Here is a 24,224-nt window from a genome sequence, read left to right on the forward strand (position 1 = left end):
TCATGGAGTTCGAAATAATGTCTAAATACTTAAGCGATCAGTTGCACTGGAGACTCTCCCCAGAAATCGGCCTGTGGCCCCTTTAAGAAGGAGCGCAGCCCCTGCCTCGCCCTGTCCTTCCGAAGAGCGCTGTCTTGCCCCGTGCTCCGAGCGCTGTCTTTCCCGGTGCTCCTCTGGGCTGCTGGGCATCTTCTCCCCCGGGTTCGGAGGCCAGGCGCCCTTCGCCTCTGCTCGTGCAGCTGGGGGAACTACAATACCCAGAAAGGCTTGCGTCGAGTGGCAGTGCGTTGATCCAATAAAAGTCCAGGGGGGCGGCCTTCCGTGCGGGCGTGTTCCTTGAATCGGGACTTCCGGCATCTTCGTGGCGGTCATTTTGGCTGCCCTTTGGTCTGTTCTCTATGTCGGCAGCTGAATGCGCCGTGTCAGGTCCGAAGTAACGGCCCGAGAAGGCGCGAAAAGTGGGTCTGAGGATCGGAGGCACAGCCGCCTGTGAGGCCGGCCAGGGGACGGCGGTGCCCGGGTCCCCTCCCCGGTCGCCATCCGATCCAGGTCCCGCTCCGCCCACACAGTCTGATGGCGGCGGCCGCGCCGAGGCACCCAGCTCAGGTAAACGCTGCGTCCTCCGGGCCTCACCCGCCTTCACCCCCACTTAAATCCTAAATCCCTAATCCCCAGTGAGAGTGTCCTCACGTCCTGCAGCCCAGGCTTCGGTGTTCAGGACAGTGAGGTGCTCTTGGGTGGGTTACTGTTTCTGACATCCAGTGTGGTGGGTGTGGAAAAGTGTGACAGGCAGAGGGACCTGCATGTGGAAAGGCTTGGAGGTGCGACTAAGCCAGGAGCATTCGGGAAACCTGGCGTCCACGTTGTTAACTGAGGGGAACAGAGTTGGAAATAGATTTGCACCTGTAGTGGCATACTGAGTTGTACCTTCATTCACAGGGCCATGAGGGCCACGCAGAGTTTTGAGCAAAAGAGAGACACGACCTGAGTTAGGGTTTGAAAAGCCCCCCCAAAGGCTGTTCAGTGGAAGAACAGACTAGAGAGTGATGAGGATATTGAGGCAGAGGGAGATGAAGGCTTTTTGCAAGTTACACAACTAGTAAGAAGCAGCAGTGAGGACTGAGGCACTGAGGTTAGACAGTCAACTGGATGTTATCTGGCTCTGTGACTGGGTAGGGGTAAAGGGAAAACCTATGTCCGTGGAGCAACGCCATGGTTACATCCCACTATGTCTGCCTCTTCCCACAAGTTCCCGTGGCTGCAGAAGTGCTTTTGGAACCTACACAGGTAAGTGGAGAGTGTCCCAGTCTCTCACTCCTCCCGGCCCCCATTCACATTTTCTCTGAATTTGTGGTGTTATGGGACTCTTCACCTGCCATTCTCTCAGCCCTTGGGTTTGGGAAGCCTGGACAAGAATTCCTGAGCTCAGGGTCCTGCATCCAGGCTGGGAGTTACATGGGGGGGTTCCCACTTAAGGCCACCATTGGAAAGAGGTGTGGATCACAGATACAGATAACAGCGTGTGAAACTGCATGGAGGTGAGGCTGGGCTGGTTCAGGGAACTGTAGATCTCCTTTCTTTCTGGTGGCAACAAACTCCAGGAGGTGGATAAGTAGGAGTCAGGCTTGGAATGACTGCCTGTAAAGTTAGGTCTCTATTGTGGAGGCAATGGTAGTATTGGATCAAAGTGGGAGATTATCTTGCCCAGCAGTTAAAAGGTTCCCTCTGGTTGCAAAGTGGAAAACAGACTGAATACAGTGACTCACGGGAACATAAGTAGAGAGCAGGCACAATTGCCGCCAGGGTCTGGTATCTTCTCTGAGTTGGGGAGCTTGGGAGGAGGATGAACATGGGGGTAGATATATGGGGACATGAACTATGGGGTCTTCCAGATTAAGACTGTTCATGGTTTCATCAGTCCCTGTCATTCCAGGGCAGTGTGACCTTTGAAGACGTGGCTGTGTACTTCTCCTGGGATGAGTGGGATCTCCTTGACGAGGCTCAGAGACACCTATACCTTGATGTGATGCTGGAGAACTTTGCACTTACATCCTCACCAAGTAAGGCCCTCATACCCACCCTGTGCCCTGGGCTATGCTCTGCCTTTCTTCTTTTCCTCAGGAGCAGCTCTGTCCTATTCACATTTGGACAATGGGCCATGCTTCCTTTCCCGGTTCCCTGGGTAGGTACTATTGACTGAGTGCATGCCTACTTCCCTCCCCTTATCACTCCAATACCTGCTGCCCCAAAGCCTCACGGGTAATAATTTGAGAGCTGTAGTCTTGCATTAAGCCTAGTAGGTCCCACCTGACTTGCCTTCTCCCTGTCTGGTGACTGACTAGGTCCATGGCACCCAAATTTTGCGCCCTTCCTGTATCTGACATTTATTTGTGCCTTACTATGCCATAAAATGTAGTGTCTGACATTGTCACTACTTATACAGACTGTTCTTGCAAGAACCTCCTCTGAGGTTGTTGTTGGGTATTTTTTATTATTATTATTTTTAATTGTGGTAAAAATATATAACATAAGATTTACCCTTTTAACCATTTTTGTTTATTCGTTTTGGCAGCTAGCCGGTACAGGAATCTGAACCCTTGACCTTGGTATTATAACACTGAGCTCTAACCAACTGAGCTAATCAGCCAGCCCTGCTTTTAACCGTATTTAAGTATAATCAGAACTTTGGATCCATGAGTTCCGCTTCTGTGGATTTAACCAACTGCAGATCAAAAATATTCAGGAAAAAAATGGATGGTTGCATCTGTACTGACCATGGACAGACTTTTTACTTTGTTATTATTCCTGAAACAATACAGTATAACAACTACTTACATATCATTTACATTGTATTGGTATTTTAAGTAATCGAGATAATTTAAAGTATATGGGCAGATGTGCATAGGTTATATGTAAATAGCACACCATTTTATATAAGGGACATGAGTATTTATGGATTTTTGGTATCCTCGGGGGTCTTGGAACCAATCCCCCATAGATACCAAGGGACAACTGTATACAGTTCAATGGCATTTAGTACATTCACGTTGTTGTGCAACCATCATCATCATCCTTCCGTAGAACTTTTTTGTCTTGCGCAACTTAAACTCTGCACCCATTAAACAGTAACTCCCCCCATCCCCTGGCAACAACCTTTCTATTTTTGTTTCTGTGAATTTGTCTATTCTGAGTACCTGATGAGGTGTTGGCTGGTTAGCTCAGTTGGTTAGAGCCCAGTGTTATAACACCAAGGTCAAGGGTTCGGATCCCTGTACTGGCCAGCTGCCAAATAAGTGGAATTAAGTAGTATTTGTTATCTTGTGTCTGGCTAATTTCACTTAGCATAATATCTTCAAAGTCCATCTAAGTTGTAGAATGTGTCACGATTTCCTTCTTTTTAAGGCTGAATAATATTTGGTTGTATGTACCATGTTTTGTTTATCCATTCATCCATTAATGGACACTTGGGTTGTTTGTACCTTTTGGCTATTGTGAATAATGCTTCTCTGAACGTGAATGTACAGATAACTTTTTGTGCTCTGCTTTCAATTCTTTTGGGTATATACTCTGAAGTGGAATTGCTGGATCATATGGTAATTCTATTTTTAATTTTTTAAGGAACCAGTACACTATTTTCATAGCAGCCGCGCCATTTTACATTCCCATCAGCATTGCACAAAGTTTTCAGTTTCTCCAAATCCTTGTCAACACTTGTTATTTTCTGGGTTTTTTTAGTAGCCATTCAAATGGGTGTGTGGTGATATCCCATTGTGCTTACGATTTGCATTTTCCTTATGATTAATGATGTTGAGCATCTTTTTCTTGTGGTAATTGGCCATTTGTATAACTTCTTTGGGTAAATGTCTATTCAGGTCTTTTGGTTATTTTTTAATCTGGCTGTTTGTTTTTATTGTTGAGTTTTTGAAGTTCTTTTTATTATCTGAATTTCTTTTGCGGGGGGTGCTGGCTGGTACATGATCTGGGTATTAATCTCTTATCAGACATGTGATTTGCAAATGTTCTCTCCCTTTCTCTGGGTTGCCTTTTTATTGTGTTGACAGTATACTTTGACCCTAGACGTTTCTTATGACCAACTCCAATTTGTCTGTTTTTCTTTTACTGGCTGTGCCTTTGATGTCATATCCAAGGAATTATTGACAAATCCAATGTCATGAAGCTTTTCTCTATTTTCTTCTAAGAACTTTATAATTTTAGTTCTTACATTTAGATCCTTGGTCCATTTTGAATTAATTTTTGTATATGGTGCAATTTATTCTTCTGCATGTGGACATCCAGTTTTCCTAGGATCGCGTGCTGAAGTCTGTCCTTTCTTCATTTTTTTCTCTATTTTATTTATCTTTGCTCTAATCTGTATTATTTCCTTTTTCTGATAGCTTTGGCTTTAATTTATTCTTCTTTTTGTAGTACCTTAAGTTGTAAATATGGGCTGTTGAATCAAGATTTTTTTTTTCTTTTTAACATAAGTGTTTATAGCTATAAATTTTCCCCTTAGTTTTTGCATACTGTCTTTTCATTTTTATTCATCCGTAAGTACTTTTTAATTTCCCTTGTGATTTCTTCTTTGCCCCACTGGTTGTTTAAGATTGCATGGTTTAATTTCTACAGACTTGTAAATGTTCCAGTTTTCTTCTGTTACTGATTTCCAAGTTCATCCCATTGTGGTTGGAGAAGATACTTTGTATGATGTCTGTCTTTTAAATCTACCAAGGCTGAGTTCCAGTCAAGATGGTCCTCAGCATTACTCTCTCCCACAAATCAACCAATTTACAACTATAGAAATGTAACAACAGCCAAGCTGGGGTAACTGGAGCTTAGGGGAGGAGGAGGAGGAGAGACCTATGGAGTTCATGAAGGTGGGAGAAACCATGATGAGAGAAAGAAAAAACTGCTCAGAACATTTCAGGCCACTTTAAGCCTAGAGCTGCTGAGCACATGGAGCAGGAGCCAGCAGAAACCATAGCTGTGCCCTTCGGATGGGCACTTCGAGGTAACAGGGGAGAAGAGGGCCTTGGCGGCCCCCAGGACAGCAAGACCACTAATAGGGTTCCCTTGGGCTCATGCAGGAGCGAGGAGCCAGAACAGCTAAAAACAAGGAGCCGTTCAGAGGCTGGTGAGTCATCACCAGGGACTTGTGCAGGGCCCGTCCCGTGGGAAGTGTTGGGAACATGGGTGGTGGGGGAGACGGGCACACCAGGAGAACACTGGGACACAGCAAGGACAGCCAATCCACCCCCCAATCAGTGCCGGGCCACCGACAGGAGATTGATTGGGAATGCAGAATTGGATGGGGTGCAGTTTGATGAAAAGACTCAAGCCCAGACCAGTGTTTCTACACAACCCAGGTGCACTGGGTCTCTGGAGAGCCGGAAGTACCTATAAGGTCAACCATTAAACCCTGAGGTGCACAAAAAGCCTTCCCTAGGGAAACAGCAGCAAAGCAGCAATTTAGCTCAACCACACAGCTCAAGTACTGGTTCCCACAGGAAGTTCCCCCATGTTAGAAGTAAGCAAAAGACAAAAAGTTCCGGCCCAGGCACAGCACCAGTGCCTAGGGGCCACCAGGGGACCTGAGGTATGGAGCTGGGGACCGGAACCCCTGCCCACACCCAGGCACACCACCAGCGCTTCAGGGCCCTGCCCATGGGCCCGGGGCAACGAGCTAGGGACCTGACTCCCCCCCCCCCACCCACAACCAAGCACACCACCAGCACCAAGGAGCATGCCAAAAACATCACTTCCATGTGGGTGGCCCATCACAGTAACCACAGCTGTCACAAAGTGACTAGACGTCACAACCACCATGCAGATGGTCCACCACCCACTGGAGTGCATTGACACAAGGAGAGTCACCAGCAGAGACCAAAGAAAAGAGGATGTCTCTCTCCACAAAGCCCATTCCAGAGTGACAGAAGCAGCATCTGCTCTATGTTAATACTGGGGGAACTGAACACACCTCTCAGCATCGGACAGATCATCTAGGCAACAAATCAGCAGAGTAACTGTTACTCTTTCAGAGGAAGAGAAGAAATCTAGGGTTATCAGTGGTGGGAGGAGGAAGGAAGAGGGAGATAGGGAGGGATTGGACAAGGGGAGTAAAGAATAAGTACAATTTGTAACAATATACATACTGGTAATATTGATTTGATCAACATATGTCAACATTGAATCCCCAAAATATGTATAATCAATTATGATTTAATAAAAATAAATAAATTTTTAAAAAAATCTAATGAGGCTTATTTACAGCCTAACATATGGTTTATTCTGGAGAATGTCACAGGTGCACTTAAGAAGAATGTGCATTCTGTTGTTGGGTAGAGTGTCTATGTTTCTTAGATCTAGTTTTATTTTGCTGTTTAGGTCTTCTATATTCTTATTTATCTTCTCTCTGGCTGTTCTATCCATTATTTAAAGTGGAATATTAGTGTCTCCAATTTTTATTTTAGAACTGTGTTTCTCCCTTCAATTCTGTCAATTTTTTGTTTGTGTGTTTTGATGGTCTATTATTGGGCACATAAATATTTAACATCCTAAAGTTATAATACTCTAATTTGAGTTTATACCAGCTTAACTTCCTGTGTCCTGTTGTATGCTAAGTTTTTCTGGACCAGTGTTAGCTACTTATGTGTCCTGTCTTTCCATTAGGACTTATATCATCCCGGTCTCATGTAGTTGTTTATTTGGGTCTAGGAAAAGAGTCATCAGTGCTTCAGATGATGTTCATGGCTTTAGCCTCAGTATGATGGGCTCAGAGAGGTCCTGAGCCAAGTGAATGGAAGCTGGGGGAGGGCATGACATTAGGGTATGTTCAGATCATACCAGGGACCTGTCCATTTTGGTGGCATTTCCAGAGGCACCTCACTTCTATCTTCTCTTTTTCATTTTTGACAGTTTACCAACTTGTCATTTCTACTACCTGTTATTTTTATTCTGACTTCCAGCACAGGGCTCATTTCTACCTCTCTGGTCTCCTTATCTCACCTGTTTCTCATACTGTCCTCTCTGTGTGTTTTCTAATATTGTTGCATCCTGAGGTATGCATATATCCTTTAATAGTCTCAACACCAGTTGCTTTGTCAGTCACATTTTCTAGGGCCTGGAAATACACTTCACAGCATTACATGTTACCAGCAGATATGATCCTGCTAAAAGCCATTGATAGAGGAATGAATTGTAGAACATGCCTCTAATCCTTTAACCACACCCCGTCCTTGAGTCTTGGGCCTGGTAAAGCCTACCCCATTCTGTGATTTTAGGAGCTTAGTAATGCACAGCAGTTGCTTTCTCAACCTGACCCCCAACTCTCTTTTCCTGAAAACAATCCCATGGACTGGTTCTTTGCAGTGTCAGATGTACATATGTGATTGTATTGCCCCCCTTGTAATAAACACAACAGGTACTTCACCATCACTTCTTTGCTTTTAGGTGGTTGGTTTGGAGTGGAGCATGCAGAGGCACCTTCTGAACAGAGCATTTCTGTAGGAGTGTCACAGGTCAGGACTTTGAAAGAAGGTTCATCTTCCCAGAATGTCTACCCCTGTGAAGTGTGTGGCCTGGTCTTAAAAGACATTTTACACTTGGCTGAGCACCAGGGATCACATCACAGGCAAAATCCATACACATGTGCAAAACAATTCTACTTCACAGCAGACCTTCAACAGCACCAGAGGCAGCACATTAAAGAGTTACCCTTCAGAAGTTATGTGGACAGAGCCTCATTTATAAAGAGCTGCACAGTCCATGTGTCGGAGAAGCCCTTTACCTGCAGAGAGGTTGGGAATGTCTTTCTGGCCAGCATAGGATTTCCCCACCAACAGGCCACTCATGTTGGGGAGAAGCCAAATAACAGTAACAAATGTAGGGTGGCGTTTCACAGTGGAAAAAGTCATCACATCTGGGGAGAATGCAAGAAAGCCTTCAGCCACACAGACATGCTTGTTCAGGACCAGAGAGTCCTCACTAGAGAAGGGCTTTTTGAGTGCAGCAAATGTGGGAAAGCCTGCACACGAAGATGTAATCTCATTCAGCACCAGAAAGTCCACAGTGAAGAAAGGCCTTACGAATGCAATGAATGTGGAAAATTTTTTACCTACTACTCCAGCTTCATTATACATCAGAGAGTTCACACTGGAGAAAGGCCTTACAAATGCAGTGAATGTGGGAAATCTTTTAGTCAGATCTACAGCCTAAATAGCCATAGGAAGGTTCACACTGGAGAAAGACCTTATGAGTGTGAGGAATGCAGGAAATCCTTTAGCCAAAGGTCTAACCTTATTCAGCATCGAAGAGTTCACACTGGAGAAAGGCCTTATGAGTGCAGTGAATGTGGGAAATCTTTCAGCCAAAACTTTAGCCTCATTTACCACCAGAGAGTTCACACTGGAGAAAGGCCTCATGAGTGCAGTGAATGTGGGAAGTCCTTTAGCCGAAGCTCCAGCCTCATTCACCACCGGAGACTTCACACTGGAGAAAGGCCATATGAGTGCAGTAAATGTGGGAAATCTTTTAAGCAAAGCTCCAGCTTCAGTTCACATCGGAAAGTCCACACAGGAGAAAGGCCTTATGTGTGTGGGGAATGTGGGAAATCCTTTAGCCATAGCTCTAACCTTAAGAACCACCAGAGAGTTCACACTGGAGAAAGGCCTATTGAGTGCAGTGAATGTGGGAAATCTTTTAGCTGCAAATCTAACCTCATTAAACACCTGAGGGTTCACACTGGAGAAAAGCCTTATGAGTGCAGCGAATGTGGGAAATCTTTTAGCCAAAGTTCCAGCCTTATTCAACATCGGAGAATTCACACTGGAAAAAGGCCTTATCAGTGCAGTGAATGTGGGAAATCCTTTGGCTGTAAATCTGTCTTTATTCAACACCAGAGAGTTCACACTGGAGAAAAGCCTTAGCTGTACAGAGAATATGCAATTTCTGTTTAGTGTAATAACACTGGAGGAGAACACCTTTGAGAGTCATCTACCTGAATTAAAGTCTCAATGTTGGAAGACAGACAATGGGGAGAGTCCCCTTAAATTCCAGGTAGGTGGAAATTTTGAGGAGCTGTGTTACACTTTCTTACCTGCCCAGAGCCCTTACAAGTTAGGCCACTGATGGTTTCTGAGGCAGAAGCCATTTCACCTCTACCACCTGCCATATCCACACAGTGTGCATCAGTCACCACCCCAGCATGTTCAGGGAAACTGACCTTTGTGCTTTCCATTTGCTGGAGGAAATCATGAGTAGTCTGAACCTTTAGGGGGTCCTCATTCCCTTGTCTCTCACAAATTAGGGAATAGACTTGACCTAATAAAACCTGAAACAAGAAAACAAGAAACAAGTTTTGTTGGCAGTTTTCTGAGAAAAGCTATCTTTTTCAGGAACATGTTGGTCCCCTGACACCATGGATTTTTTTTTCCAGCCTACAAGTCACCAACCTGGGAACTGCCTTACATAGTTTTGGTTTTTGTAATAATAAAGTCTTTATTGTTTAAGCTACCTTTAATCTTGGGGTTCTATTCGGTATATGAGGTGGTTTGAAAACAGAATTGGACCCTGCCATCATCACAGGTTAATCAGCACCTGGGGCGTGGGTGTGGGGTTCACATAATTTGTGTGCTCAGAGATGACAGTATGATGGAAGAATATAGCTCTCTTTCCAGTTTTGGCCCAATGTGGATTGTTGCCCAAGGCCTCCTAGGAAAGAATTCAGGGTTTTATGGTCCTAATTTGTGGATTGGATGCCAGGATTTTCTGTGGGCTCAGAGGACACCCTGATGTGGCAGGAAGTTGCGACAACCAGCAGTGCTTCTGGGAACAACATGAATTGGTTTTTGTTTGTTTGTTAATAGTGGATATCACATAATGCCCAGTACTGTTGAAGGCAGTGTCTAGTTCAGGTCCTGCAAAGGATTTGGGTTCCCTGATACCCATGATTCAGTAGGCTAATGTCACTGTAAGATTACAGGAGCCAGGGGAACCAAAATTGGTATGGAAACACTGGATTAGGGAGTGGAAGAGATTGCAGCAAACTAGATGGAATGCACTCCTTGTAAACTGTTCTAGTGATTGTGCGAGATCAATGTGTACAGATGTTCTCAGGGTCTCCAGAAATGTATCTTCTGTAGCTGAGGTCATTATCAGAAAAAATAAGCTAATGGTTTTGTGTATTCCAGTAGCCTTTCTAGGATGTTCACATAAAAACCATTGCTGCACAGGCCAGGAAAACAATCATAGAGAGAAGGGAGATCCCTTAATCCAGCAATGTGGCTTTGTGACCTAGCCATCCTAAGTAGAGATGAACTTTATGGCTCACCAATATTTACTGCCACAAAGGCAAGGTTGCCCCTTAAAAATCATCAGGAAAAAGAGGGAGTTAATGTAGGGTTACTGACCCATTAAACCATGATTATAATTATTTAAACGAACATATAGTTCACCCCTAATTTACTTCATGCCCTTTTCTAATCCCTTCCTCCCCTCCCTGTCCTTCCAGGCAACCACTGATTTGCCTTCATTTACCTATAATTAGTTTATTTTCTAGAATTTTATATGGTTTCATTCACAAAATATTTATTTTTTTCTGGTTTTACTCGTGATGCATAATTATTTTGAGGTTCTTTAATGATGCTTATATGACTCAATCATTCTTTTTATTGCTGAAAAGTATATTTTCTATGGGTGTGTGTGTGTGTGTGTGTGTATATATATATATATATATATTTTTTTTTTTTTTTTTTTTTTTTTTTTTTTTGGTGGCTGGCCAGTTCGGGGAACTGAACCATTGACCTTGGTGTGACAAGGCCATCCTCTAACCAACTGAGTTAACCGTCTATGGATATATTATTTGTTTATCCATTTATCTGTTTGTGAGCATTTAGGTTATTTCCGGTTTGGGGCTATTACAAATAAAGCTGCTACAAATGTGTACAACTCTTTATATTATTTCATTTCTCTCGTGTTAATAACTCAAAGTGAGACACAGGATACACGAATATTTAACTTACTAAGAACCTGCTGCATTATGATCTAAAATGGTTGTTTGCTTTAGCATACCCATTAGGAGTGTGTAAGAATTCCAGTTCTTCCACATCCTTGCCAAAACTTGGTATAGTCTATCTTTTAGAATTTACCCTCTAATAAGTGTGCAGTAGTTTCAGTTGCATTTCCCTAGGGCTTTATGATATTGAATTTTTTTATGTGTTTATTATATGTGTATATTTTCTCTGGCAAAATGTCCGTGCATATCTTTTGCCTGTTTTCTTTGTTATGAATTGTGCCTATTCTTTTCATTAACAAATAAACTGCTCATTTTTATTCCAGTTTTTTCCGTGTCATGCAAGTGTAAAGACCATATACACCACACACACTTTTAAGTTTAGTCTATATTATTCACATATTTTCTATCACATTAATGTTTGCCAGTTTCCCTAGTGTAAACCCTCCATCGTGGCCAATTTCAAACTATCATCATGGTGCCACTGAATATGGAGTTGGGAAGAGTCGCCAGAAACATACCATTCTATTTCCACCATAGTGATCCAGTAGCTGCAAATAACCTCCAGAACACAGGTGATAAAACATAGTAAAATTGGGAAGTGACAAGTTTTGAATATTTGTTTTTAAGACACTTTAATGCAGGTATAATTGACAACACATAAATTGTACATATTTAAATGAACACTAAATACATTCTTACACACCTGAAACCAAAAATTTTATTGAAAACAAATGAAAAGACAATGTATAATATTAGCAATAATTCAGTTAAATTATCGTTTTAGTCCATTTTCATGTTGCTATAACAGAACTACCTGAGACTGGGTAATTTATAAAGAACAGAGGTTTTATTTGGCTTACGATTCTGGGACAGCTTCATCTGGCACGGGCCTCAGACTGCTTCTACTCATGGCAGAAAGTGGGAGGCAGCCCGCGGGTACAAGCAGATTACATGTCGAGAGAGGAAGCAAGAGAGAAAGAGAGAGGAAGTGCCAGAGTCCTTTAAACAATCAGCTCTCGTGGGAACTAATAGAGCGAGAACTCACTCATTAATCCCTCCTCCCCCAGGGAGAGCATTAATCCATTCATGAGGGATCTGCCCCCATGACTCAATCAGTTTCCAACACTGCCACATTGGAGATCAAATTTTCACATGAAATTTGGAGGTGACAACACCTCCAAACTCCATCAGTTATTCAGTTAAATAATCAATTGTTCAGAAAACAAGCAGGCAAGATATTTGAAATACAATTCTTACAAAGAAAATCATAAACTTTGAAGATGTTTTTCTCACAGAGGATCAGAAAGAATGCATATTTTTTTTTTTTTTTTTTTTTTTTTAGAAAGAATGCATATTAACAATTGGGATGAAATTTGCTAACATTATATTTTGTAGTTAAAGCCTATTTTTATTATGAATCCTCTGGAAGTTTCTGTTTTCGTTCTTTTTGACAGAAAAGACATAAGTAATCCAACATAATACACAGCTTTGGGGGTCTATAAAGTGACTGGAGAATTTCAATAAATTTAAAAAACATTCAATAAGTCTGAAAAACTTTTGAATTACAATAAATTTGAAAAAAAGCATGTTTATAAAGTGTTGTTATGCTCCAGACATTCTCAATATTATCACCCACATCTAGCAGAGCAATTTTTAGCCTCTAATTTCTAAAGTTTTCAAGTGCATGTACATTAAGATTTATTAGAACTTACTGATAAAGAACTCAAACACACTTCATTTGACTATATTATACATTGAATACATTCTGTAATAACAAAAATAGCACTGATGTTTTGGGGGAGAAAATAGCTGCCTGTTTTCTCCTTTCCACACATCCAGGACTGGATCTTGAAGAGCACATTATACTATGATCACTCTCCACAGGCATCTGGTAGGGGCTAAAAGAGCACTGTGGAGTGAGTCAAGCAGCCAAGAGGCCAGGTAGAGGGACGTGAAAAGAGATACTGTGGTTGGTTTTTAAGTGAATCAGAATGACTCCAGAGGGATCCACAACCACAGACAAGTGTTTACTTCCAGACTTAAGCAGCTGGGGAAGAAAGCACTCATGGTTAAATTTATCTTCACGTATATTTGAATAAAAATTTCCAAGTAAATATAAGCACAAAAACTAAAGGAACATTTTTGAAAAGTCCTAGTAGGCAAAAGAAATAACAATTTAATCAGTAAAAAAAAAAGAAAGAAAAGGGCTGGAAATCATTTTGAAAACATATAAAGAATATATTTAACATCCAAATTATGTGGGTTCATTGACTTGAAGTGAGAAGTAACCAATTTTGTTTACATCTGAGACACAACAATAGTTATTTAAGAATCCTAGGAGGAATAGGATTTCATGGTAGATTGCTGCTACCTTTGTCACTTATTAAGGGCCCCATAGCGCACATAATTTAAATGAATGAGGCCATTTGGTATTCCACTGGCAAATACTTTGCTGTTATATGTGCTCTATTTAATGCTATTTCAACAGCCTCTCATTTACATTCACCTTTGAATGTACACAATACATGTTGCCCATGGGATACCTCAGGGCTTCGGCCATCACACAACCTCTACTGGCAATATTTTAATCGGTCTACAGCCATACCACCCTGAAAGCACCCCGTCTTGTCTGATAAATAGTGGGTATCCACAATATGTAAAGGGACTTTACAAATATAATAATATAAACAATACAATTTAAAAATAGGCAAAATAGGGGCTAGCCGGTTGCTCAGTTGGTTAGAGCACGGTGTTATAACACTAAAATTAAGGGTTGAAATCCTCACGCTGGTCAGCCGCCAGGAAAAAAAAAATAGGCAAAATAAATATTTGCACACATATTTCACTAAAGATGATATATGAATGGAAAATAAATTTAGCGTTATTAGTATTTAAGGAAATACAAATGAAAACCACGATGAGATACTACTGCCCACTCAATTTTTGGTAGGTAGCATTGATAGACTGACGATACCTAGGTGTTGAAGATATGAAAAAAACGAACTCTCATACATTGCTGATGGGAATGCAAATAGTAAAATAAATTTGGGAAACACTGTGGCAGTTATTAAAGTTAGTCATCCACTCATCATTTGACCCATCAGTATCATTTCTAATTGTAACCACAGAGAAATGGAAACCTGTGTCCATAGACAGTTGCATTTGCATGTTCCCAGCAATTTTATTCTTCAAAGCCAAAACCTGGAAAACAAAAACAAATGTCCATGCACAGTAAATTGGTAAGAAATTGTGTCATATTTTATAAATAGAATATTCCTCATCAATATAAAGGAATAAACTACTGATATGAGGAAAAAAGTATAGATGAATTTCAGTTATAATCTCCATATTATAATAAGGAGACAAACACAGAAGTCTGTATAGAGTATGATTTCTTAATATGAAAATCTAGAAATGGCAAAACTTGAGTGACAGGATCCAAATCAGTGATTCTTGAGTCTGGGCCTGGGAGGAAGAGGCTGACTGCAAAGGGTACAAGGATATGTGGGTGATGGAAACCTTCTCAGTTATGATTTTGGTGGGTGGTGGTTATACGCAGTTTATATTTGTCAGCACTCATCAAATTATACACTTGAAATTGGCAATTATCTTATTTATATTATACTTTATTAAATTTAAGTAAAATAATAGTACATACCAGAAATATTCACTGGTCAAGAGGTACAGTACTCCCAACTTATTCTCAAAATATTCAAATAAGCGTATGTATATTTGGAGAGAGAGAAAATAAAACATTTATCTGACTGAGATAGAAGTACTCTTACTTAATTTTATAAAAAATATCCACAAAATATTATAGTAAATATAATAACTTGTGGGCCATTATTAAAATATTTTCCTGAGATCAGGAACCAAAGGAAAATGGCCCTTCTCGGCACTTACAATGTAGTCAATTATCCTGGAGATCCTATCTCATACTGTCAGGCAAGACAATGAATATATAGTGAGTATAAAGGAAGAAATAAAGCTGATGTTCCTCACCACCTTAAAATATTTCCTCAAATGTCATCTTCATTGAGTCCTACTGCAAACACCTGATTTACTATTTTATTTTTGTTTGTTTGTCTTTTTCGTGACCGGCACTCAGCCAGTGAGTGCACCGGCCAGTCCTACATAGGATCCGAACCTGCGGTGGGAACGTCGCTGCGCTCCCAGCACCTCACTCTCCCGAGTGCGCCATGGGCTCGGCCCACCTGATTTACTGTTTCACTCCATCCTAAACCACTGTACTTACCCTCACCCATATCTTGCTCTTTGTCCTTTTCTATAGAATTCATCACCCTCTAATGCTATGTAACCTAGTAACACAGGTGCTTTGCTTACTTTGTTTCCATCAGCTAATTCTAAGTTCCACATAGGCTAATTTATTTTCAGATTTTGTATATTGATGAAGAAAGTGCCCAACCCACAGAAGCTATGCAATAAATATTTCTTGAAACACTGAACAAATATCACACACAGGTTTCCTTTTCATTTTTACTGCTCTGCAAACTAACTCTTCATTCACTATCCATCTTCAACTTAACTCTGTGCTGTAAGGGATGAAGAAAAGAAAAAACAGAAACAAAAAAAACCCCTAAATTTTGCTACCTAAACCTTCAAAGTGACTTAGCATCCATCAGAGCCATATGCTCACCTTCCTTCCCTTACTATTGGATTTCAAAATCCTCTGCTCACCTGCCCTAGAGATGAATTTTATTTTTATTTTTTCATATTCCCTACGTAAGGTCTTCCCTGGCTGATTCTGTCACTCCTACTGAAAGTCTTTATAATTCAGCATTGAAAGTCTCAGTAATAGATACAATTCACAATTGTTTTTCAGCAGTAATTTCCACTCTCCTTGCAGACACCATCATTACAATTACAGGTGAATTGATAAGCGCATTTCCCAGCAAGAAGATGACATCACGTAATCCCAAACCTTTATTTCAGGTTCAGATGCCCACTTTCTACACCCACACAAATGCCATAACTGCAGCCATTGCCCTGACACCAAATGCCAATTGAGTAACCCACTCTTCTGTTCAAATAAGTTTCAGGTCTATAGATGGAAAATATGTCAGGAAGTCCAGTATTAACTATTCTCTGTAAAACATTTCTTGGTTTGGAACACAAGTCTATGTTTACATACGTAGGAAGGACATTTGCTGAGGGAACTAGAGACACATCCCATCCTGCTCGCATGCTTCAAAGGTGCCTGTCACCTCTCATCTTTCCTCCCTGTTACAAAGCTTTCTGAAATCATCTCTCATTTGTCCCCTACTAAACACACAGAACTTCACAACATTTACTCATGATGATGAAGTCTCCGCAACTGAGCTAATACCTGGTGTCTGTACGACAAGTACTGGTATGTGTATTGCTTCTGTGAAAGAGCTGGTTGTGCAAAATGAGGTCTCTACGTTTTGTCATCAACAGAAGGCTCTTAACATTTCTCTCCCATTTAGATAAGTGAAAGTCTCATTCTTTCTCCCATTTATAGTAATTCAAATTATATTTACAGATAAATAAGAGGCAGGGAAGAGATTGTAGGTTTCAGCCAAAAGAAATATTCCTGGACCTTAACAATCCCAAGATATGTCACCCTGCCAACAGGTAATCATGTTTTTAAAAGTGCCTTAACATTCTCATTCTCATGTTATTATATTTCTCTATCCTCAAAATTCCTGAATTGCTTCTTTGTTCTCGTCTGTATCCTCCCTCCTTATCTAGTTTAATAAGTAGATTCTTCATCAAACAAGCAAAAAATCTCTGACCAGAGACCCTGATTGAAGGGCATTTCACCCCTCTCTCTCTCTATTTAGATCCTTTAGTCTTCTTCAGATGAGGATAAAATTGAGCCTTTATTGCCAGCTGGTTACTGCAATTCTTAAAAGGTTAGAGCGATCAATAACTACAGCAGTGTGGTGTTTGGCCTTTAAAGGAACTTTATTAATGCCCACACCATGTCTACTGACCTATCTTTCATTAAAATTCACTTTATGATTTTTCTTCCGAAGAATTCCCAGTTATTTATTCTCCTCTTGCTTCATTGATCTCTTTCTATATATTTAATTTAATGGGTTTTTTTTTTGTTTTTTTTTTGTTTTTTTTTTGTGGCTGGCCAGTACAGGGATCCTAACCCTAGACCTTGGTGTTACAGTACCGTGCTCTTACATTTTATTATACCAATGATGTCGTAACTTTTTAAAGTCTTAAGTATTATTGAACTATTTTTCTATGAATATTTCGAATGAATCCCTGTATGTATAAAGTCAAAGTGCATCTTCCCTCTGACTCACTACTCACCTCGTCCCTCCATATTCCCATCCCAGGAAAAGAACACCCTCCACATTTCCAGTCCAAGAAGGAACACTGCCTACAATTGGTGAAGAACCTAACAGACAGATTTCTATTCATTTGTGTATACTCTGCAAGATCTTTTTAAACTCACCTCTGTTTCACCTACTGCTGAATAAATTCTTTCTCCATATTCCCTTCATGTAACAAGCTGATCCGTGACCGTGGGCCACACAGGTTGATGTGGATGCTTAACAAGAGTGAGTTTTGTCCTCCCTAACTGCAATGCCATTTGCCCTCTTTATTTCAATTACATAAATGGTTTGCTGTAATAAGAAACACTGAAATATGATCATAGAAAGGAAAAGTCTTACTTTCTCTGACAGTTTTTTTATTGAAAGATAATCGATTATATATTTTTGTGGGGTACAGAATTGAATATCAATACATGTGTACAATATGTGGTGATCAAATCAAGATAATTAGTTTACTCATGTTTACAAAACATAATCTTTGTGACCCTTAACTAGTTTCTTGCTGACCCCTCCCCCCTGCCCCTTTCCCACCTCTAATAACCAGTTCTGTTCTTTTTTTTTTAAGTTGAATGTATTATTTTTATTTTCTTTTTTTCTTTCTCTCTCTTTCTTCCTTTCCTTTCCTTTCCTTAACTTTCCTTTCTTTTCCTTCCTTCTTTCTTTCTTTCCTTTCTTTGTACTAGCTCCCACTTATGAGTGAGGACATGTGGCATTTCTCTTTCTGTGCCTGGCTTATTTCACTTAAATAATTTTCTCTAAGTTTATCCATGTTGCTATGAATAGTAGAATTTCATTATTTTTTATGGCTGAGTAGTATTCCATTTACAAAAGTCTTACTTTTATAAAACCTAAATGAAGTGCTTCAAAACCAAAAATGATTCTTTTAAAATTCTGTTGAGGTAAAAGTGGTTGATAAAACTATACCGATATAAATCTAAATTTATGAGTACTCTGCAGTCAGATTTTCAACATCTTTAAGTGCTTAGATTTAAAGAACTACCAATTGTAAATCATTTTTAATTAATTACAGTTAGTGACAGGAAATGAAAGATATATAAAATGTCTTCCAGAAAAATTTAACCCATAATAAAATTTGGGCAAATTAATATTAGCTATAGTTAAAATCATTTCAATTTCATCTGCATTTGTGATGATTTGTGATACAAATATTTTACATTTATATTTTCTCTCAGGACTGTATCTTTGTACATATTGTAAACATTTTTTGTCTTTTATGTAACTTATTAGTATTGAACACCTATCAACACTGATAGGTGATTATTGGCAACATTCTCTTTTGCATTTCACATATTTAAATATCTTAATTTTTAATTTCTGATTATTTTTATTAATATTTCACTTTTATGAAAAATATGGCCCTTTGTCAATGTCATGCATAGTAATGACTTACCCTATGCTATGGGTCAAATGTATCTCCCAAAGGTTCATGTGTTAGAAACTTGATCTCAATTGTAACATTAAGAGGGTGGGAAATCCAATTATGGATTTGAAAGGTGGGGCCTTTGAGAGGTGTTTGGATCATGAGGACTGTCATGAATTGTCATGTGCATGGTTCTGATGGCCTTATAAGGAGAGTGAGTGAGACAGTTAGCTCTCACTTGCTCTTGCCGTTCTCACTATGGTTCCCTGAGCTGCCATGGGACTCTGTACAGAGCCCCCAACAAGAAGAAAGCCTTCACCAGATATGTTCCCTCGGCTTTGGACTGCTCAGCCTCCAAAACTGTGAGAAATAAATTTCATTTCTTTATAAATTACCCAGTTTCAGGTATTGTGTTATAAGCAACAGAAATGCACCCTATCCAAGATTATAAGAATATACAAATATTTTTAACTGTGAAATTTATTATTCTTGATTTTGGATCATGTATGTTATTTAAAGGTATGGCATGAGGTAAAAATTTACTACCTCTGTGTTTCAACTAATATATTTTATTACTAGGTAATAATTCTCCAAATTAAATTTAATTAAAAATTTAAAAAATAACATATATATATCTTGAAAAAGCTCCCTTTTCTATACCATTGAGCTAATTGTAGATTTGTATATCAGTAAAGAGATCTTGCTAATTGACTTTATGTTTTGGGGGGCAAATCCTCTTTATTGCATGTTTTTAATTTTTTTAATTTTATTAATTTTTAATAAAAATAGCTTGAAATCACTAGAAGAAATTTACAAAGATTAACACTTGATATTGTTTATATAAAATATTTATTGTATGAATTGAATTGTTTTCATATTCAATGTTTTCCTTACTCTACAGTGTGTCTCTACTCATTTCATTCTGATGTTAATATATTAAGCTAGTTCTTACTTTTCCCATCAATATCCTTTACAATTACCTAATAATAATATTGTTTTGAAAAATTTTAATTACATTTATGAAAGATAATTTTATTTATACTTTTAAAGAGAATATTGCTACAAGCCAGAAATGTGTTGCTTTCTGAATACTTATCTAGAATGCATTTTCATCCTTAACTATTTTACTAACTCTAACAATGTTTTATGTGATTCGATAGTGTTTCTCAAGTAAATGACAACTTCAGCTCTGGAGTTTGAACATTTAACATCTTTCTTTACAATAATTTCATCTCATAATTATTCCTGCCCCACTCCACTGATCACAACAGAAAATTAGTGAATCAATATGGTGGCAACCAGGACGATTGTCTTATTTCTGATCAGTTTTGAAATACTCCATAACTCTCCATTCATTCAGTACTAAACTGCCAGTTCATTTCTGAAAGAAAGAAAAGTTATACATGGGGAAGTCTTCCTTTAAAATATTGCTGTATTGGGCCGGCCCGTGGCTCACTCGGGAGAGTGCGGTGCTGATAACACCAGGGCCGTGGGTTCGGATCCTATATAGGGATGGCCGGTTAGCTCACTGGTTGAGCGTAGTGCTGACAACACCAAGTTAAGGGTTAAGATCCCCTTACCAGTCATCTTTTAAAAAAAATGTTGCTGTATTTACTTGTTTTATATTTTAGTTCGGATTTGTGCATCTTTATCCATGACTGAAAATTCTTTCATCACTGGCCATCCACAGGTTTCATCCAAAATATACTGGTTTTGTGTGCCAGACATTTTCATTAAAGCAAATTTTTCACATTCAAATATTGGTAGGAAAAATCCTGATTCTTCTGTTATTTTGAAAAATGTGATTAACTTATAACACATTTGAGTTTAGAAGAACTTGAGTGTTTGGCAAGTTTTACCTCCTCCAGTTTGCAAAGTGCCCATTTATCTGTCTTTTCTGGACACTGAATTCATTTGAATTTGTGACTCTCAATCTTGAGAAAACACTTTTAAATATATTTTAAGAACAACAGATCAAAATATTTAATATTAATATAAGAATAAAATATTTAATATTAATATAAGAATAAAATATTAACAATGAAAGACAAAGAATAAAAAAACATTTTGTTTCAGAACAAGAAACAACAATGGAACAAACTCACAAAATTTGTAATGGAAGAAAAAGTTTATTAAAATTGTTATAAGTGCTATATAATAGAAAATTCTAATATATATTAAAATAAAAATCAATTAATAAATCCTATAACATGCATAACAACCTTCAACAAGTGCCACCTGTCGGGCTGGATCACAGATCCCTCTACCCCATCCTGTGCAGGTCCTGAGTCAGGTAAGCGAAAGAAAAACCGAGTAGCTGCTGGCAACATGGACATGCTTTATTTTTAGACAAGCTCTGTGGACCAGCGGTTCAGAGCTGCTGCCCTCCATATCGAAGAGCACACAAAAAATGGCAACAAGCCAAAGGGTACACAGGCACACATGTACACTAATTCTACTCCCATGCAACTTGTTTACAAAGGATGTGCTGAATCATACCCAGCTGGATCTGGGTCTGGCAAGGGGCCCTCACTAAACTACTCCCATTTTCCTCACACTCCACCCCTTCGGGGTCCTTTGCTGTACAATCTACGTGTTCAGAATCTTCTGCAATGTTCCCTTAGCAAGGATGGCTGATCCTTGCATCCATATAATCTCTGTACATATTATATGTTCAATACTCCTTGAGGCTTGTCACTGTCGCTCTATCATTTCAACTTTTAGCCATGAAAACCCCACCCATACACATGTCCAGTTAGCAGTTGTCATTGGGATGATTTTCCACAGGAATCCTGCACCACACTGGTAGGAAACTCAGTGCATATTCAGCAGCCGAAACATTGGCACATTAATATATGTATGTGTCCAGTCGACTCTGGTGCCTGCAGCCACAATACTATGGGCGAAAAGACAAAATGGTCATTGGCACCAATACAGGGAGTTCTCGTCCCTCTAGCAGAATACACGCCAGCTTACCATCCTGAAAAGGTGCTGCAGCTCTATGCAATGGAGCTTCCACTGGAGAGGGCCTGCCCTTGCAGGGTCTTTCATTTAAGATCCTGTCAGCCATAACCATGTCCATCCCTTCAACAATGGGGGATTGGCAGACAACCTTAATCCCCTTTTCAAAAGACCATACATGGCCATAAGGCTACTCAATGCCTTCACAGTACTTACCTGGTCTGGGGCCCCACAGGGCCATACAAACATAAGACCAGCAATTCTCAGACTTTGGCAGTGGTCCCAAAAGATCCACCTGCCATCATGTCAGGGGCACTCTCACACAGGTTATCTGCCCATCAGGGGCCCACGTCTGCTCATCAGGAGTACATCTGCCTGACAGGGGCATTCTTTCTCCGGTTTATGCAGCACGTGGTGGGCCATCAACCACATGGTCTTGCAGCCAGCATGCTGCATTCTCCAATGTAGCCACCCAACTACATCAGCCACTGGAGCTCTCTCCAGCCATCTTACCTTAGCCAGGGCATCAGCTTCATCATTGCCTGGACTGGCTAAGGGGAAATGTCCTGTCACATGGAAAAGACTTACTTCTTTTCCATGCCCTAATTCCCATAACTCTTGCCACATGGCTTGTCCCCACAGGGGTCGGTGACCTACCAGCCACTGCTGATATTTACAAGTACATATCCAAAGGATAAGACCCTTATATACGGCCCACTCACATTGTTCCAAATGACCTAGCAGCATTGAAGCCACCTTAGTTAAATCTGCAAGGGAATCAGAGGTTAGTAAGACATCACCTGTGTAATGAGACATTGTAACCATGCTGGGTCTAGTCCACCTGGCTAGGTCCCCATCCACTAAGCCATGACAGATGGTTGGGCTATGTAGGTAGCCTTGGGGAAAGACTTAAAAAGTCCATTGCCTTCCTTCCCAGGTAAAGGCAAATTGATCTTGGCTATCAGCTGAGATCAGGATAGAGAAAAAAGCATTTGCAAGGTGTGGTACATATTGATAAGTTCTTAGCTGAGTCATCAGCTGATCCATCAAGTTGTGAACTGAAGGCATGGCCATGTGCAAAGGAGGCACTACTTTGTACAGTTCCAATAATCCACAGTCATTCCCCAAGTAGCATCAGGTTTTTTCACTGGCCATACCAGGGTGTTAAAAGGACTATGTGTGGGGCCGAGCCCGTGGCGCACTCGGGAGAGCGCGGCGCTGGGAGCGCAGCGACGCTCCCGCCGCGGGTTCGGATCCTATATAGGAATGGCCGGTGCACTCACTGGCTGAGTGCCGGTCACGAAAAAGACAAAAAAAAAAAAAAAAAAAGAAATATGAAACAGAGATAATGAAAAGAAAGTCTAAAAAAAAAAAAAAAAAATAAAAGGACTATGTGTGGGATGAATGATGCCAACTTTTTCTAGCTCCAATATAGTGGCACATATCTCCACACATCCTCCTGGCAAGCAATACTGTTTCACATTGACCACATGCCTCAGTGTGGGGAACACCTGTGGATCATGCTTGACATGTCCCCACAGCACAAGCTCTACTGTCCATACCCACAGCTGGAATTCTCCAGTTGTTGTTTGCAGGTGCAAACCATAAAGTACATCTACACCCAAGATGCACTCAGCTACTGGGGACACATACACAGTATATATGCAAGGGCACAATTGTCCAGTGCCTAGTGGCAAAAACACAGCTTTGACTTTAATAGTCTGTCCTCCATAGCCATCAACATTCACTGTGGGCCCTGGAAACTTACCAGGGTTGCCATATATCAGGCCACACTCTGCACCAGTATCCACTAATGCTAACACACACTGTACATTTGCCATCCACCCCTAGGTCCCACAATAGTAGGGGCCAAGCAGCTAGGGGTTCATTTTCTGATGCACAACAGATCATGCAAGGAGACACACAGGTTCTCCCAACTCACCCTCAGGGTCTCATCATCTTCAGCTTTAGGAACAGGGGTGACTTGTCGCTGTACTTCATTCTCCAGCATGTCTGCCTTTTGCTGTGCTGCCTCATGAAGTGCCCGATCCATATTGGCTTGCAGTACAGCAAACCACACCCAGCCCATCTAGCCAGCCATTCTCTGGGAGTCCTCATCTTTCACCATGGAGCTCATTACCCTGAGAGCTTCCTCTATGTTCTTGGGGGAACATCCACTTGGTCTCATGTTTCCAATGGAACCCAAGTCCACAGGAACACTGTCACCAGGTACCACATGCTTGAGGGCAGCCATATCTCCTCCCCCTCCCAAGGGGCTCCTGTCTCCCTTAGCTGCTCATCCTGCCGAAAGTACACCAATTGTCAGGCTGGATCAAAAACCCCTCTGCTGGGTCCTGTGCAGGTCCTGAGTCAGGTAAGTGAAAGAAAAACAGAGTAACTGCTGGCATCGTGGACATACTTTATTTTTAGAAGAGCTCTGTGGACTAGCAGTTCAGAGCCGCTGCCTTCTATATCGAAGAGCACACAAAAAAATGGCAACAAGCCAAAGGGCACATGGCACTCATGCACACTAACTCTA

At 40.6% G+C, this 24,224-nt stretch overlaps 1 protein-coding gene across 1 annotated transcript in view; it reads left to right on the forward strand.

Annotated features, from left to right (window-relative positions):
- The first annotated feature begins 405 nt into the window (after window positions 1-405).
- Window positions 406-24,224, forward strand: part of LOC134372447 (uncharacterized) — a 66,502-nt gene continuing 42,683 nt past the window's right edge. Inside the window, exons 1-4 of the mRNA XM_063089946.1 lie at window positions 406-606; window positions 1,934-2,060; window positions 7,447-8,914; window positions 23,978-24,059. Coding sequence (XP_062946016.1) covers window positions 574-606; window positions 1,934-2,060; window positions 7,447-8,914; window positions 23,978-24,059 — 1,710 coding nt within the window. The 5' untranslated portion in view covers window positions 406-573. The remainder of the gene's footprint in view (window positions 607-1,933; window positions 2,061-7,446; window positions 8,915-23,977; window positions 24,060-24,224) is intronic.

This window comes from Cynocephalus volans, chromosome 3, assembly GCF_027409185.1.
Source record: "Cynocephalus volans isolate mCynVol1 chromosome 3, mCynVol1.pri, whole genome shotgun sequence".
NCBI lineage: Eukaryota > Metazoa > Chordata > Mammalia > Dermoptera > Cynocephalidae > Cynocephalus > Cynocephalus volans.